This window comes from Tachypleus tridentatus, chromosome 2 (assembly GCF_004210375.1).
Source record: "Tachypleus tridentatus isolate NWPU-2018 chromosome 2, ASM421037v1, whole genome shotgun sequence".
Classification (NCBI taxonomy): domain Eukaryota; kingdom Metazoa; phylum Arthropoda; class Merostomata; order Xiphosura; family Limulidae; genus Tachypleus; species Tachypleus tridentatus.
Genome location: NC_134826.1, coordinates 72088340 through 72107288, shown reverse-complemented (window position 1 = coordinate 72107288; position 18949 = coordinate 72088340). Strand labels below are relative to the sequence as shown.

General features: G+C 34.9%; 1 protein-coding gene across 4 annotated transcripts in view; it reads left to right on the top strand.

The window, feature by feature from the left end:
- The first annotated feature begins 382 nt into the window (after nt 1-382).
- LOC143244202 (TNF receptor-associated factor 4-like) overlaps nt 383-18949 on the top strand; it is a 48774-nt gene continuing 30207 nt past the window's right edge. The window contains exon 1 of one of the 4 annotated variants that reach the window (XM_076488444.1): nt 383-604. In XM_076488444.1, the coding sequence (XP_076344559.1) occupies nt 561-604 (44 nt within the window). In that variant the 5' untranslated portion in view covers nt 383-560. Of the gene's footprint in view, nt 605-11421; nt 11986-12368; nt 12717-18949 lie in introns of those variants that run through there. The other 3 variants (XM_076488439.1, XM_076488442.1, XM_076488441.1) reach the window with 3 other exon arrangements.

The following is an 18949-nucleotide window of genomic DNA, read 5'->3' as shown; positions in this document are numbered from 1 at the left end:
CAATAAGTGTATGGTAAAAAGAAAAAAACAACAACTACGAAACCGGTACAATAAATGTGACAAAAAAAAAAGGAAACTTCAAAACCGATACGATATGTGATAAAAATAATTGTGAGCAGTAAAATGAATTTACAATGAAAACTCTGAATGAAAATGTTCTGTCTACATCCATGGGAAGGGAATATATACTTTCCTTTAACTTATATATGATAAACGGCTATTTTGTCACTGATTATTATTTTCTTTAATTTATTTAAATTGAGTAGAATAGAACCGCTGGTTAGTGGAGTTTTACCGTGTGGTATTAAACTATATCGCATAATATTTCAATGGGTTAACTAACGATATTGTTTTTGTTTTATTTAAATTCCTTCCTTCTCGCGTGGTATGACGTAGCAGTTCTTGTGTGTACTGGTACACTTTGCCGTGTAGACCACGTGCACGTTCATCTCTCGAGGTTGTAGTGTTCAATATACTGATCGTCATTCTGCTGGATAGAAGTTGGTTTGTTCGTGCAAGAGAGGTGATAGGCCGCGCGCTTCGGTTCTCTTTGATGTTGTATGGAAACACGAGTTTTCAAATCGATTGCTCAGTCCTGTAGGAGGTGAGTTGCTAAAACTTTCGTTGTGAAATCTCACTGTATTTTGTAAATTACTTAAACAAGAACAATAATTAAAACGAGACCAGTTAAATACGACAGACTTCATTTGTTTTTCTTAAGTTTATTTTGGGGAATAACTGTAGATTATGCGTCAAACCGAAACTGTATGTCGCGTAGGCAGCTTGTGTAATTTGGAGGTACAAATAACCTTACGTAGTTCAGATGTTATTCACCTTTGAATGCGGTAACTCTTATGAGCTATACGTAATATACCTTTTGGGTTTTAACACTTAATTAAAATAGGTCTATAAAAGATGAAAGCACGAATTCTGGTGTTAAAATACTTTATTTCAAGTTTGTAAAACAACACTTCACTCTCGTAGAAAATTATAAATACCTTTGTTTGTTTTGTTTTGTTTTGATTGTTTTGAATTTCGCACAAAGCTACTCGAGGGCTATCTGTGCTAGCCGTCCCTAATTTAGCAGTGTAAGACTAGAGGGAAGGCAGCTAGTCATCACCACCCACCGCCAACTCTTGGGCTACTCTTTTACCAACGAATAGTGGGATTGACCGTCACATTATACACCCCCACGGCTGGGAGGGCGAGCATGTTTAGCGCAACGCGGGCGCGAACCCGCGACCCTCGGATTACGAGTCGCACGCCTTACGCGCTTGGCCATGCCAGGCCAAATACCTTTGTACCATAGGTGTTTGACACGTTTTCCCGTCTCGCTCACAGATGGAACTACAGGGGAGAAACGTTCCCTTAACTGTCACACAAAAAAAATCTATAAAGTTATCCAATGTTAGCAGTACCACCTGCTTGCTGAGTTATATCGCTAACTTGACATACTGTGAATGAAAAAATCGTTTCCTTCTTATTCTAGTTAATTAATCACCGCTTGGCAGTTTTAGTATATATTTAAAGTTCATAGTCTACCAGTTGATGTAACGATTTATGCAAAATCAAACTGTTCCATGAGAGAAGAAAGTAACTCTGCTTTTGAAGGATTTCAGACCCGAGGATATGGTACGTTTCTTTGAAACATTTAATAAAGTTCTCTTTCTCAAATGTTACGATTTCTTAACTGTTACATAACACATATTATGATATAGTTTTCTCAGGCATGTTCTCTCCCTCTTCAAAACGTCTATAGACATATCAGGCCAGTTTGCAGAATCTTTAAAGGAGTGGATAATTTACGAGATCAAAAGTCGAAAGGTATTGTGCACACCACAGCCAACATGCTATTAATGATACGGGGGTCTAGGGCATGCGACTAGTTCAAGCCAGAAAATGTCAGTTTTTCTCAGAAGAATGCAGACGATGCAGAATATGTTAGATGATATATAATCAGCTGGCCTGTATCTTTTCAGGCATAATTTGTTCACTTCTGCGTACATGTATGCATACACAAGTAGTTTGGCTACAGACGACATGACAAATTTAAATTCGGGAACGCTTTAAAAATTGGGGAAAGGCGTCTATATGACCTCCCATCTCTTGGTTTGGTTTTAGAATTTCGCGCTGAGCTACACGACGGCTATCTGCGCTAGCTGTCCCTAATTCAGCAGTGTAAGACTAGAGGGAAGGCAGCTAGCCATCACCACCTACCGCCAACTCTTGGGCTATTCTTTTACCAACGGATAGTGGGATTTACCGTAACATTATAACTCCCCACGGCTAAAAGGGCGAGTGTGTCTGGTGTGACGGGGATTCGAACCCGCGACCTTCTGCTTACAAGTCGAGTGCATTAACTATCTGGCCATGCTGGACTTTTCCCATCTCTTGGTTCCGCCGTCTATGGATTTGTCACTTTTGTGGTCACTAGGAACTCGGTTATAGTGACCGCTGCGGATCACACTGTGTTGAACAATAGGGAGGCAGTGATTACGTCTACCGATAATTGTTGATTTGAAATTTTACGTAGGCCTTGATATCGGCACGTGATGGGACTGGTTCATCGGGAAGTTTCCCAGAGGCCCTCATGGCCAGTTCTGACATTCGAGCAGTTAACGGCGATGATAATTTGTGTTGATTTAATAGCTTCTACAAACACAGTAGAAGTTTACAGACGTCTCGTAGAACCTCTTTTTACACCTGCAGCTATAAGGCAACATCGCCAGAGGGCGCAGAAGACAGGAAGTGAACGGCCTTGTGTGGAATGTTAAGGTACCTTGTTGTTCTGGTTCTAGCCAACAAGTTTTACAAGACTCGTTTAACAGATGTAGCAATAACCAACTTTCAATAAGAATAAATTATTGTTACATTTTAAACAATAGTGATTTTGGCCAAATCAGGAGTGTCTATTGTATGTCAACCTACAGTCATTCTGTATGGTTGACTTTTCAACAAAATTTAGCGCGTCGATTGACAAACAGAAACCACTTAACATTTAAAATATAAACTGTTTTGCATTATTAGCTAAACACATGTATGTGGAACTAACCTAAATCTTCTGAGATGGCCAAATTTCGTGAGATGTTGAGATTACGACCGAAAATACTGTTAACTGTGAGGGTATTTAACCAACGAAACCATGCATTATAACCTTTGTAAATGAAAATGTAAAAACGGTGTGTTTCACTAGCTTTTCTGGTTGAGAATTTCATTTATAGTTTCATTCTCAGTACATAGTCTGCTAATTAATTTCAACTTTCAGTCAGAGCAAACTACCTGTTAGGAGGAAAAGAAAATAAACAGCTTGGTAACAACTATGACCAACTAAATACACTTTTCTTACACTTATACGAATTAATAGATGTTTGGAAGAATCCGCCATTTTATCTTTCCTCTAAGAGTACAAACGCGCATGTGTGTTTCACAGTACTGTAACGGTTTTATGACTAAATTTCAACTTCATAAAATTGGAACCTTTTATTAAAAACACCACCATTTCCAGCTCATCTTAAATCATCAAAATATAGAAAAGTTCGAATGTTCATTGCGATATCCTACAGATTTGTTTTTTTAGAAAACTAGTACGTAGTTGTGTGTTACTAAGATAATATTTGTGTGTATTCTCTACAGTGTTTTTAGTAATTAATTGTTGCCGAGCCCTAGGTTGCGATTTAATTAATCGTTTAACGAACTCCTCCGTCGTTAAGCGCAAAATGTATGGATTTACAACGCAAAAATCCTATGTTCATTTCCACACTATAGTCTCTTGTGTAGCTTTGCTCCAAACAAAACGCGCACAATGCACCTAACGTCATGTATTAATAAATATTACACGTTATGTTCAATTTTGGGATTTGGTCATTAACCGAAAGAAATTACCATTTTACGATGTGCACATGTCACAACTACAGTTTGTTTGTTTGCTTCAAGATAACCACAAAGCTACACAATGGGCTATCTGTGCTCTGCCCACCACAGATGCCGAAATCCGGTTTTTAGCTGTGCAAGTCCGCAGATGTACCGCTGCGCCACTGAGGGGCATAAAAATTACGAAAACGAAATGCAGTGTTATTTTGGTGTGCGTGCAAATTATCGAAGCGTAAATTACCAAATAAGTAAATGTCGAAACAAGGAAAAAAAGAGGTGGTATATCTGCTTGAATTCTTATGTAACAAAAACAAACAGAAATATGTTAAAACACAATTTGTACTAACACCAAAATATGTGTTAAAACACAATTTGTACTAGCACCAAAATACGTGTTAAAACACAATTTGTACTAGCACCAAAATACGTGTTAAAACGCAATTTGTACTAGCACCAAAATACGTGTTAAAACGCAACTTGTACTAGCACCAAAATACGTGTTAAAACGCAATTTGCCCTAGCACCAAAATAATTTTAGTCTGATAATTTTGACTTGCTGAAATCGGGAAAGTTTTTTTTTTTCGGTGCTTGGCTAACGAGCTTGCACGCGCGTACACACACACACACACACACACACACACACACACACAAGATGAGCTACTGCCTTAGAAACACTATCCGCCGATTTTCTGTTTGTAGACTGATTGTGCGTACGTATTCCAGCTAGCCTGGTAAATGAAAGGCCTCGTCGGCTCCGGATTTAGTATATATTGTATAATTAACATATTAGAAAGTAAGGAAGAATATTATAATGTAAAAACAGCTGGTATGGGTAGAGAAAGCACTATGGTCATCGTCATAAGGTCGTAACGTTGTTCGCTCTTATGCATAGTGCTTTCTCTACCCATACCAGCCGTTTTTACATGTATTTTTTCTCTACAAGTGGGCTTTTCTCGTCTTCACGGATAAGGAAGAATATTGGTCAAAAGTTCGAATAAGACACCCTGTACAGCTGTTACTGGTTTTAAATCCCTTCTTATCACATAAAAACATTAACAGGATTACTGGGGTGGGGTGAGGGGTACACAAAAAGTACTTTTGTTTTTAACCTATATTGAGCTACAAGTGGAGCGTGGCTGCTGAAATTGTTCAAGCAGCTGCTTTAGCGAGTAATCAGAACGATAACGAAACTCTTCTAGCTCTGTACTCGTTTCATTTTGTATACGTAACACCTATTTTTCTTATTTTCACAGCGCCACCTAGTCGTTTAACATAAAGTTGTTAGTACAAACCTACCTAATGGGGTGGGGTCTCTGCGTTATGTCCACTGCAGAGAGATTTACCTCGTATTTTAGTATTATAAGCCCGTAAATGTACCACTGATCCATCAGGTTTTAAAGTAGTGAAAAAAGTGGTTAGTTATCTAAGAAGTTATATTTTATTAATCGTATCGACAAATTTCCCTAACTTACTGATACCCTAAAAATAGTTGGCATATTTAAGATATATATGACCTTATAGTTTCTACTAAAAAACAATAACTTCTGGATCTTTCATTGCACTGCATTGTACGTGCTAAATAATGTTAGAAATTGTCTTTCGAATTGGCCTTTGAAGTATGGTTTTGTCCAAGTAAATCACGCGCATGTTATACAAAAATAATTTTATTATTGTGGAAGTAACTGGCCAACTGGTTACGAGGTTCGAATCTCCGTCATACTAAACATTCTCGATTTTTCATCTGTGAGTACGTTGTAAACTTCTGCCAATCACACTATTCGTTGGTGAAAGAGTAGCCTAAGAGTTGGCGGTGGGTGGTGATGACTAGTTGCCTTCCTTCTAGTCCAACACTACTAAATTAGGGATGGCTAATGCAGATAGCCCTCGTGTAGCTTTGCATGAAATTCGAAACAAACAAACAAACAGTTGTGAAATGTTAATATTGACAGTATTTCCTAAAGGGACAGCGGTAAGTCGGCGGACTTATGACGATAGAAAACTGGTTTCAATACACGTGGTGTATATAGCACATATTGTTCGTATACACTTGGTGTATATAGCACGTATTGTTCGTTGTGTGTCCTTTAAGTAAAACAATATTGACAGTATTTCCTCCAATAACCTATTTTTTTTTTTGTACTTTAAATACATATGAATTTTTGCAATATTTTAATTTAGTTTCATATAGTATAACAATTATATATATATAGTGAGTATGTAATTCAACTGCCGCTATAAATATTAGCTTGAATAACAAATGTTATTGCTAAACATTTCTGGGAGACAAAAATATTGTAAGTAATATGTCAAACACGCTATATCTGCTATAACCAATACCGGCGAGACCTATCTCAAAATACCAGAACTCTTGAGATCGGTTAAGTGCTGGTTAACATGGTATTTATTGATAAATCGTTTCGCCACACTGTTATACAATTCAAACTAGATTTAACTATTAGTGTAATTTTTCATAAGTTCTATTCATGTCAGTTGTCACTGTATATCATTATTTTATTGAATTAACTTGCTTATTGTCCAGAAAAACCAGCAAGCAACCAAGTTAGTCTCATTGGTCCCGAAGTGGGTCAAATGACCACAGTGTGAGTTGGACAAGTCTACATTGTGGATTGTTGTACTTCCACAATGTACAATATCGTTTTAAAAGAGTACAGGTGGAGGAAGCATTTCTTTGATCGGTCAGACAATTCAGAATAGTGTATAAAGTATCCAGTGCTGGGGGAAATTACCCAGTGAAGTTTTCAAAAATAGGTGCTCTTGGATTGAATTTTGTGCTAATTTTACGATAATTTATTGAAAGCATTTCTTTAAGATTCACAAAAACAGATATTCACTGGCACTTGTACTCGCCGTATCATCAAGTATGTACAGTTACAGATCACGCATGGAATTCATTATATATTAATATACTGATTCATACATACTATACAAGTCTATTTACGTAGAAACAATCTTTGAAGTGTAGATCGAGGTTTAAAAAGCCCCACAGTTACTGTGACACAAAATGTCGGTCCGGCTGGGAACAGACAAAACAGTAACAACAACAAATAAAACAAAAACACTACATTAAATAAGAACAAAATGTAGTGTAGATATTGATATCTATATTATTAATATCCCGAAACTCCTACATTCCATTCCCCCATCAGTAAGTCTGGAGGATTTCGAGTGGACATAGTAGGAAGGCTCGTTCTGTAGCTAAGGTAACGAACAGTCATACATATTTGAAGTTTCAGTACATTTCACGAGTAGAAATATTTTAATCAAACATGTTGGTTGTGGTTATAAATCAAATACTTTAAACACATCTACAGTAATACGTTTTTGTTGTGTTTTTTTGTATGGGTATAGCGTTTAGTTTTTATAATTTTTGTAATAGTTAAGTTTAGGGGCTTAAATCTCTCAGGTATACAATTTTGATAGCCATCGAAATAGTAATAATAATTCTTAAGTAGAATCAACATTTTTAACCCATTAACAAAATAAACTATGCGTACTGGTATAATTAAGTAATGTTTACTTTTTGTCTTTCTTGCACTAATAGGGTTAGTTGTGGAAAAATGGAGATTAATAAGTACATTTTTTATCACTACAAGGGGGAAAACCAAGTTTTTTTTTGTTTGTGAGCGATCATTAAAAAAAAAAAACATTCCCACGTTTAACCACGTTCTCATCGTCTGTTGACGGTTAATAATTGATGGGTGAGGTATTATCAAGACCAAACCGACTTCCGGTAAAAGCACAGGTGCAGATGGTATCCCTTGTGCCGTCGATCTTCGTTCACGTATCTTACTTTAGACACAAACTTTCTCTAATGAAATAAAAAAAACAAACAGTCATATTATTGATATTTAACAATATAAAAAGAACTATTTTCTCTGTCATACAATACTGCTCCCCACTGGCACAGTGGCATGTCTGCAGACTCGCATTGCTTGAAACCGGGTTTCTATACTCGTTGAGGATAGAACACAAACAACCCATTGTGTAGTTTTGTGCTTAATTCCAAATAAACATACAAGACTATTAATATGTGGCGGATGCTATGCTGAAATAATTACGTGCAAAAATTACTACACAGTGAAACAGTCCTGAGTTTACGAAAGAATTAACAATTTTTTATTAGCACTATAACTGTAACAATAACAATGTTTAATTAATAAAAGTACAAATAGTTTGTGAATCAACTCTGTAGCCGTTGTAACTTATTGGGGTATTCGTTTTATTATTTTTATTTTTTCTAATAGATAGATTAATAGCAATTCGCCATCTTAGAGATTAAACCCTGAATCTTATCGTTGAGCCACATGAGGAGGGTGTATCTGAACTTGGTTTAGTTGTTGAAGGCTCACCTCAAAGAACTTGTATAAATATAATAGTAAAGTGTCCGTCGTATGTCCATGTAACTACTTCAGAGGGTATAGTTAGTTCTTCACCAATATTGGTATGGAGGTTCATTAGGTACGTGCGAGGGTGGGAACCCACAAATTTTCGGTTTTTAAATGTAATAATTTGCAGTCTTATGTGTTTTTTGTTTCACAGTTATATACAGGAGAAGCAAGTTTTCGTGTCCTAAGATAATCTTTTACTGATCATGAACTTGCACAACTTTCGTCTAAGCGATGCATACCCCACCTAGTGTTGAATAATTTTCTTATCGGTATTTTTTATTTTGTGGAAGATTTTCGTAACGTATTCAATTTTATGTTGGTGCAAAGCTTGTTAAACAATTGTTTTATAATATCATAATTTTTACACTTTGTAATTTTTTTAGCACTGAATATTCCTGTTTGATTACCAATATCTGCTCTTACTGTAGGTTAAAATACCAAAGAAAATGAAGTTAAATTGTATATTATTAGAGTAATTACAATATACTTAATTAATAAGTAGATTAAGAACTGTTAAATAATATCGTGTTCAACAATGACCAGGTGGTTAGGGCGCTCGACTCGCAATCTGAGGGTCGTGGATTCGAAGCCTCATCACACCAAATGTAGGGGACGTTGTAATGTTACGGTCAGTCCCGCTGTTCGTTAATAAGAGTAACTCAAGAGTTGGTGGTGATGACTAGCTGACGTCCCTCTAGTCTTACACTGCTAAAGTAGGGACGGCTAGCGCAGATTAGCCCTCGTGTAGCTTTGCGCGAAATTAAAAAACAAACTGTTATGATCAGTGATAACGAGAAAATTCACTTGTAGAGAAAAATATATACGTAAAAACGGCTGGTTTGGGTTGAGAAAATTTTGTATGTAGAGGAGCGAACAACGTTTCGACCTTCTTCGGTCATCGTTAGGTTCACAAAGAAAGAAAGAGGTAACTTCGCTTCGCTTCTTCTTTGTGGGTATTTGGGTATGTTTAATTTTTGAATACCCAGGAGAGTCAGGTGCACAAGACCTCTTCCTCTATCCTTAACTTTCATGTCGGCTACAAGTAAGAATTTGTTGTTGTTGTAGATTTTAGTCCAGAGTATCCCACAGTGCTCCGGCCCTTTTCAGAGCAATGTCCATGTATTTGCCTTGAGTTGCCTTTTTTTTTTTTTTCCTTTATCCATTTAAATTTTTTTCTACTTCTATTCCATTTCTTTAAAAATATTTATATTCTTTTTTTTCACTTACTTTTTCCATTTTTCCATATATGTATTTATCGGAAAAATTAAAATAATAATAATAAAAAATTAAATGAAATGAAACTATCGCTTCTCGGCTTTTTGGGTAAGATCATCGTTCGCTTTGCTTCTTCTTTGTGGGTATTTGGGTATGTTTAATTTTTGAATACCCAGGAAGGTCAGGTGCACAAGACCTCTTCTTCCAAAAAAAGAGATAACTGACCGATAGCTGACCACATGTTTGAAAGGGGTTGTGTAACTGAGTGAAGGAATATAGAGGGTGTGCTTAGTTACCTCTTACTTTCTTTGTGAACCTGATGATGACCGAAGAAGGTCGAAACGTTGTTCGCTCCTCTACATAAATTTTCTCAATCCTAACCAGCCGTTTTTACATAAACTATTATGATGTAAATGTCTCTGTTAAGCTAACAAATATTATTGGAATCTATTATAATAAAACTCTGATTTTTCCGTTTTCATATGTTACTATCTAAATGTGCATGCACGTGCACTTTATTTTAACGGATATAAATAAACAAAAGCGAGATGTAGAAAAGTCCAACGTTAGGTCGCAGAATAACATTTTAGGTTACACTGTTAACTGATCTCTTTATCGCACGTAGTCTGTACTTATTAAAGGTTTAATTAATGTTAGGCCTAAGATAAATAGACTGAAAGATTTCGGTGTATGCGATTAGAATTCGTTTGCATTATTCTAGAAATCCTGTATTCGAAAAATAAGTTGCAATAAAAATACTAATTTGACCGCAAATGTTTTGCAGGCTTTTACTGGTATGTTATTATAATACTCAGTTATTGCTTGTCCTGAAAATATGAGCTTTATTTCAATGGCTTAACAAAGTTTTAAAAAAAGGTCTAATGATAGGTCGTAGAATAACATAAGTTTATTTACTGATAGTATTAAATATTAATAAGTTTACCCTAAAAAAACTAAAGCAAAAAACGTACATAAGTAAGTGTCAATTTGTGTCTTTATAGAATATAGGCCGTACTTACTAAAGGCTTAACTAACATTAGGCCGAAGATATGTGGACCTACAGATCTCGGTGTTCGCGATTAGAATTCGTATGTATTATTCTAAAGTAACTTGAATACAATTGTTTTGTGAGTCTCTGCTACTCAGTTATACCTGTAATAACATACCGCTGTTAAGCCTGCTATATTATTCATTCTGTTATGGATATGGCGGACACAGTGTAGCTGAAATAACATTATATGCTTTTATTTTAGAAAACCGAAATAAACTGATTAAACAATGTAGTGTTAAAGAGAAAAAGAAACTGATTCATTCTGGTGCCTTATGAGGAATATAATTAACTATAATTATAATCAGTTTGAATAAATGCAGATTTAACACTCATCGAAATAAAAATAAATTCAAGACAAATCTGACATGAAGTTGTGTTCGTAATTTGATATATTCGGATAGAATGTCGTTAACATCTAAAATGATTACGATAGAGAAAAGAAAGCGATTTAAACACTTTTACAACTTTGAGAAATTTTTTTTTTTTTTTTGTCATTTGATTTGTCGTAAACCAACAATCATTCAAAAGGCTTCTACATATTGTTTATGTAAGTTTGGTTGGCACTAATCGTCTGAGTATATCATGATAATTCAGGAGAACGTAATTAATATTTAAATTCCTACAAAAGATTTATACTTCACGCTCTTGAAAGATTGCACCATACTACTCTGGAACGAAGAACAAAAGACAAAACAGACACATCATTAAGGGCATAATATGTAGAAAGAGTTTGCTGCTTTCTTTGATCTTTATTTACCTGAGTAAGAGGGAGGGAGGTAGTCACGTGGGGTACAGACAATAAAAGGAAATTGCGGCTAACAATTTCCTTTCTGACATGTGAGCAAGTCTAGTTGATTTAGCGAAGTGAATAGCAAGGTAAGCTACCAGTGGATTTGCAGCTGAGTTATTCGTGTCGGCTCAAGTGTTTCGTAGCTTTTCATTTATCCACGTCTCTTAGTTTGAAGTCTGAAAAATGTGTAAGCTGTGATACGATTCTGAAGAGGAATGCTCAAAATGAGATAATTAGATTTGCAAAATTCATAATTTTTTAGCTAGATTTCAGCAAGAAATGTAATCTTCTGCCGTGGTTAACTAACAACTGCCTCAGTGAGCCAAAATGTACTTGTTGATTTAAGAAGAAACAATCATTTTTTGCTTCTTGATAGCATTTCAGTCGTCAGTGTTTTTGTAATTGGTCCTTTCCCATAAGTTACCGATACCTCTTGTGCATGCTGCTTAGAGAAAATTCCTGCTATATTTCTCATAAATTTAAAGGACCATGTTTCTTGGTAGAGAACTTCTAACATCCTTATATGTAATCTGAAGTTGGGAGCTTTTCTGGTGGATGTTACAGCTTTATCGCCTTTTGACGAAAGATCTTTGTTATTTGTAAGTTGGACAGAAATCACGTGATGTGTCGGAAAAATGAACCAAACTCAGGTAGGTTTAAATATAAATACATTAAACCCGGGATTTATTTTGGTTCGGGAATAAGTTTACAATTTATTATGAATTAATATGAAGGTTGAATTTCTTATCTGCATAGCTCTTACCCTTTCGTGTTTTGAAATGTCTTCAAATCATTTGATAAGTTACATTACCTACGTGCACGTGGCAGGTGCTTATTCTCTGCTCTAGCACTCCCTCTAACGAGGACTGAGTGTTTAAAGACCATCTTATGTTTGTTACCGCCTCGTAGCAAATGATTGCAACTAAAGCTGCTGAACGTAGTATAGAATTTTACCTTTCATAAATCTGAAATTTTATTGTTTTTATTTGTATATACCTGTGTTTGGGGAGGAAGAGAGGTTGGAGAACAAAAGGTTAAAGCTCAAGGACTTAAGAAGCTCTGCTGTTAGTTAACTAAATAATGAATAAGTGAAGTATAAGTAACTTTCTTCTTGACATTTGCTTTAAACTACCTATCAAAATGAAAGGTCAGAGGTCACGAAAAGTCTCTTCCCAATGAGTACAGGAGATTTGTTTGGCATCTTTGTTTACAGTTTGTGCTCACCAATGGGTAGAGGAGGGTATTGGGGAGGGATATATATACTTTCGTTACCTTAACATAAGGGAAGACTGGCTGATTTAGATAAGCATGTTCTATGTGTTTGGATACTTCAATATAAATTTTAAATCTAAGGACGAGTAAGCCCCCGCTGTTTCGAAAAGTAAGTGAACACTTGTACTATAAAGATTTCGTGTAATAATAAGTGAGCTAATTAATATTTTCTTATTTCGAAAGGATTTCAAAAGGATCCTAGGCCATATACTATTTCACGACTTGATAATTAACAGAAGTATTTATTCTTCTTACCAATTAGTTTTTACTTTGAAACTAACTTTGGTTGTAAAAACTCTGTTGAAATATTGTGAAAAGAATTCTGAGTTCAATGTTTAAAGATGTTACATGAAATTTAATTGATTGGATTCATTTTATCCTTTAATTAAAATGTTTCATCTAAATCAAGATTTAGAAGTCTTCAATACAGTTTGTTCAAAGTGACAAACGAATGATTAACTTTGTTCCATATAATAACTAGTACTAGACAGTGATTGGTTCTTACCGTAAGGTTGATTTCTACTGTAAGTATAAACAGTGGTGCTACCTAGTAGTTGGAGTTTATCGTAAGGAAGTGTACACAGTTGCGCAAGCTAGTTATGGAATTTTTTCACTCAAAGGTTCCAAATTTCTTTTTTATGACTGTTTAGGAGTTTAAGGAGGCGGTGTACTCCTGACTTGTGTAACTTAAAAATACAACAAAATAAAAGTGTTTTATGTTAATGAAAAGTTAAAACGAAATAATTTCGGATTAAGTCAACAATATGCGAAAGTTCAGTGCTTGCTACTGGAATACACTGGTAATTCGCAGAGACTCTCTCTCTCTCTCGGTGTTTGGGTATTGTATGTTCGTACCCTGGAGGGGCAGGTTTTCTTTGACCTCTTCCTCCTCCCCGTACTTTTGTGGTCTTGCAGTATTTGATAGTGATGGTTACTTCATTTTTGGGTCAGGGTGAACTGAATATTACTCCGATCCTTTTCAGGGCACTGTTCATGTATTGCGGTACATATATGGTTATTATTTTGCCCTATCAGCTGGATGTCAAATTTGTTGGTGGCACTTTTTTAATTTTTATTATTTTTTAAATTTTTATTTATTATATGTGCGTATATGTATATACATACACTTTATTATATATTTATTAATTTTTTATTCTTTTATGTTTAAAATATATATTGACTGGGGAGAGATGTTTAGGACTAACTTTATCATGTATGAGGTACCTATCTAGTTCGCATAGTAATTCGTTTTTCATCCAATTTTTATCGAAGTACGTTATTGCGCTATGTAGGAGTCTATCTGGTATGGTTGGTATGTTTGAATATTTATGTATAAATTGAGATGATATAGTTCTTGAAACTTTATATGCTGTTGTGAGGAGTGTGTTTTGGATTGTTTGTAGTTTGGTTTTAATTGTTTTGTCACAGTTATCCAAGCTGAAGCTGCGTAGTCTATTACTGATCTAATATATGTTTTGTAAATGTTTAGTATGTTGCCTGTAGATTATCCACTGTTCTTGCCAGTTAGACTCCCTAGCATAGTTAGTCCTTTGTCATTTACATGGTAAATCCAAGTTATTTTTGAATCATTGGTTAGACCTAAATATTTTGCCGATGTGGCAGTCTGAAGTAGTGTTCCATTCATATATATTTCAGGTTGTAGTTTTCTGTATTTTGTAAAGACGACAAGTTGTGTTTTTTGCTGTATTTATTTTTATTCTGTATTTTTGACAGTATTCGCTTATTCTGCTTAGTTGCGGTTGTATGTTTGTGGCTGCTATTGTTGGTGTTGTGGCACTTTAACACACTGCCACATCATCAGCGAACTGTGAGGAGAATCCATGATTAGGATCCTTCAATGGCATAAAGTACTCAGAAAAGGTACCCTCTACATTTTCTATTTTCCAAAAGTTAGATAACCAGCGAATAATTACTCCACGTGGTAGTCCCATTTCATTCATACGGAACAGTAGTTTATTGTACCATACAGTGTCATATACTTTCTCCACAAAGCAGGCGATAGTACATTGTTTTCTGTTAAAGCTATCTGTTATTTCTTCAGTTAGTCTGACTAAGTGGTCAGTTGTTTGCCTAAATTTCCTGGATCCATTTTGTTTTTCTGGTAATTTTGATGTTATTTCCAAGAATTTTGTCTCAAGAATTTTGCCTACGCAGCTGGTCAGGCTGATTGGTCGGTAGCTGTTAGGTTTATATGCTGGCTTTCTTTCCTTATGGAACATTAACATATTAGCAAGCTTCCAAGAAACTGGTGTGTATCCTGAGGATAGAGAGAGATTAAATAGTGTTTTTAGGTTGTCAAACAATTTCGGAGTGCCCTTTTTTAGAAGGATGGCTTGTATTTCATCTTCACCTGGAGATTTGTTTTTTGTGTTTTGTAATTGCTTCAATAAGTTCTTGTAGGGATATTTCTTTCGTAAGTATCGTGTCTTCGTAGTTTTCATGCTTTGTGATGTGTCTTGTGTTTGTTTCAAATATGCTTATTGGGAAAATTGATTCAAAATGTTTAGTATATGGTAGGTGATTTTATTGTAGAAATATGTATTCATATCTGGATCAAAATGAGTTTTAAATGTATTTTGAAGTTGAGCTTTGAAAGCTTCGGCTTTTTCTTTATTTATTTGTGCTATTGTATTATTGTGTTCAAGTGCAGGATATTTCTTTACGGCTGTATTATCATTGGTAAGTCTTTTATGGTGTGTCCAGAATTTTTTCGGGTCAGTTTTATTATTCAGTTTTGAGCAGAAGTTATCCCATTTTTCTTGTTTTCGTTGTTTTATTTGTGTTCTGATGTGATTTCTTATATTGTTTATTTGCGTTTTTGTTTCTCTGTCTCTTGTTATCATGAACTGTCTTCTAAATTGTCTTCGGTTTTTTGATTAGGGTAATTATTTCGGTATTTGGTTTCCATGTGTTTGTTGTTTTGGGATTGTTTTCTTGGCTGCTTTCTGAAGGCACTCCGTTATTGTTTGACAGTAGTTATCCATTGGGTTTTAACTTCTTTTATAACTTTATTAGGTAATAGATTGTCTAATTCCTATTTATAATTTTGCCACTTTGCTTTACTATAATTAAATTTTTCTTTCCTGTAGGGGGGCAAGATCGAAGACGCAATGTATTGGTAAATGGTCACTATCAACATATTTTCCCACCTGAAATTTTATTAGTTTTATATATGCAAAGGCACAGGTCAAGTATGTCACTGGAGTTAGTTGCATACGCTATGTGTGAAGGGGTGGTATTATTTAGAAGGACTATATTGTTATCTATGAACTGTAGGAGACTTCTTCCATTGTTGTTTGTGTACCTGCATCCAAAATTGACATTTTTACTATTTAGGTCTCCAGTAACTATAGGGTTATTGTTGTGGGAAAAGATGTTGTTGAGTAATGCTGTGTCTAGTTGTTTATTTGGTGAGCAGTATATTCCTGCTACAATTACTTTTGTATTGTTTCGTTGCAGAATATCCACAGTGATATGTTCTTTGTTACTTCTCAATCTAATTTCTGTAGCTGATAATACCGTTTTATATAGCAACATAATGCCTCTGTTTTCATCATTTTTGTTTATTCTATCTTTCCTTATTGATGTGTAATTTGGTATTTTAAACTTATTGTTATTGTATATTAGAGTTTCGCGTACTATTATAATGTGGGGGTTAGTTTCTTGTATTAGGTCTTCGATCTCCTGTTTCTTGGAAGCTATTGCACCTTGGCTGTTGATATATACAACTGTGAACATTGTTGTTAGCATGTATCCGGTAAGTGTAATTATTATATGTGGTATATGAGGTGTAATGTGTTATTTTCAGGATGTTAATTAACATGTCGATACAGTTGGTTGTTTGGTTTGGTTTTGTGTATTCCGTTATAACTTCTGTGAATATATTCTTGATTATGGTAGTCGTAAGGCTTGTTTTATCAGGTGTGTTCGCGTTTGTTTCTGGGAGTGTGGTGTTTTCTTGTGGCTTTTGTGTTTGTGTTAAGGTGTTATTTTCTTGTGTAATATTATTTTATTCTTGCTGTTTTTGAGGTTTGTTTCCTTTTAACATTTGTGCATATGTGGTTTTAGTTGTTGTTTTAATTCTGTTGTTGTCTGTTTTTTGTTGTGTATTTGTACTTGGTTGTTCCTGTTCTGACGTTGCTGTTCTTATCTGATATATACGTTGTTTTATTTGTTTATATTTGTCACATCTTTTGTAGTTGGCTGTGTGGGTTTGTCCGCAGTTACAACATTTGGGTGTTTCTTTTTCCTTTTTACATTGGGAAATATGGTGTTCTTCGCCACAGCCGCAGCACCTCGGTGTTGTTTTATTTGTTTATATTTGTCACATCTTTTGTAGTTGGCTGTGTGGGTTTGTCCGCAGTTACAACATTTGGGTGTTTCTTTTTCCTTTTTACATTGGGAAATATGGTGTTCTCCGCCACAGCCGCAGCACCTCGGTGTTGCTAAGCAGAGACTGCCTCTCTCTCTCTGGTGTTTGGGTATATATATTTGTATACCCAGGAGGGTCAGGTACACTTGACCTCTTCCTCCTTCCATGACTTTGTTAAAGTGGCCATATTAATATATTCCGAGTAAATACTGAATGGGTGGAGTACTATCATAAGTTTAGTCTGGTCCTTTTCAGGACACTGTCCATTTATATTGTTCTTTCATATTTATTATTATATATATTTTTAATAAGTCTAGAACGTATGTGGTTTGTTTTATTTTAGTTCTATTTAATTATTACTATTATTATTATTTTAAATAATTTTATCTTAATGATCTAATGTATAGATTTAACGGGGAGAGGTGTTTAGGTCTCTCTTCATCATATATGCAACACCTGTCTAGTTCGCATAACAACTCGTTTTTTTCGCCAATTTTTATCAAATATTTTATTGTACTATGTAGAAGTCTATCTGGTATTGTTTGTGTACTTGAGTAATTGTGCATGAACTTTGATGAAGTGGTTTTAGGTACTCTGTATGCTGATGTAATTAGTGTATTCTGTAATGTGTGGAGTTTGGTTTGTATTTGTTTTTCACTTATATTAATCCATGCAGGAGCTGCATAGTCTATTATAAGTCTAATGTATGTCTTGTGTATTTTAATGATGTTTTCTGGTGGTGTTCCGTAGTTTTTACCAGTTAGACCCTAGTCTAGTTTATTCTTCGCCAAATTTTAGTTTTTATGTTATTTACATGTTTTATCCATGTAAGTTTCGAATCATATGTTAACCCTAAACATTTTGCAGATGTAGCAGTTTGGAGAAGCTTTCCGTTCATGTAGATCTGAGGTTGAACTTTTTGATGTTTCGTTGATTTTGAAAATATTACTAATTGACAGTACATTCGTTTTTATTAAAGTTGTTTATTGTAGTTTCAGTTAATCTAATTAAGTAATCTGTTGTTTGTCTATATTTTCTAAATCCGTTTTGTTCTTCTGGTAATTTTGAATTAATCTTTAAAAATGTGGAGAGTCTGTTGCTTATTATTCTTTCTAGAATTTTGCCTACACATCTGGTCAGGCTGATCGGTCGATAACTGTTTGGTTCATTGGCTGGTTTTCCTTCTTTGTCGAACATTAAAATGTTAGCTTGCTTCCAAGAAACTGGGATGTATCCAGAGTATAGAGATAAGTTAAATATGGTTTATAGGTGGTCAAATTATTTTGGAGTGCCTTTTTTGAGAAGCATTGTTTGTATTCCATCATTTCCCGGCGTTTTGTTTTTTGTATTTTTGATTGCTTGTTCAAGTTTATTTAGTTTGATTTTTCTGGTGAGTGGTTGTGTATTGTAGTCATAAGTATTATTAGTGTTGCTGTTTATAATGTTGACTGGAAAGTGTGGTTTATATAATTTTATGTTATTTGTTACGTGGTTGTTTATTTTATTGTAGTAATGGTTGTTCATGTCATTGTCATTATGTGTTTTAAATGTGTTTTGTAATTGATGCTTGAAGGCTTCTGCTTTTTCTTTGTTGGTTTGTGCTAAGGTGTTATATTCCAGTGTTGGGTATTTCCTTGTCTTGGGTTCGTTTGTGAATCTTTTTAAGTGTAGCCAGAACTTGCTAGGGTCGGTTTGTTCGTTTAGTTGGGAGCAGAAGTTGTCTCATTTTTCTTGTTTTAGCTGTTTAACTTCTGCTCTAATTTTATTTCTAATGTTGTTAATTTGTGTTTTATGTTTTTGTGTCAGAGACTGCCCTGTAATTTTGAGTTTGTTTTTGAATTTCGCGCAAAGCTACACGAGGGCTACCTGCGCAAGTCGTCCCGAATTTAGTAGTGTAAGACTAGAGGGAAAGCAGTTAGTATCACTACCCACCGCCAATTCTTGGGCTA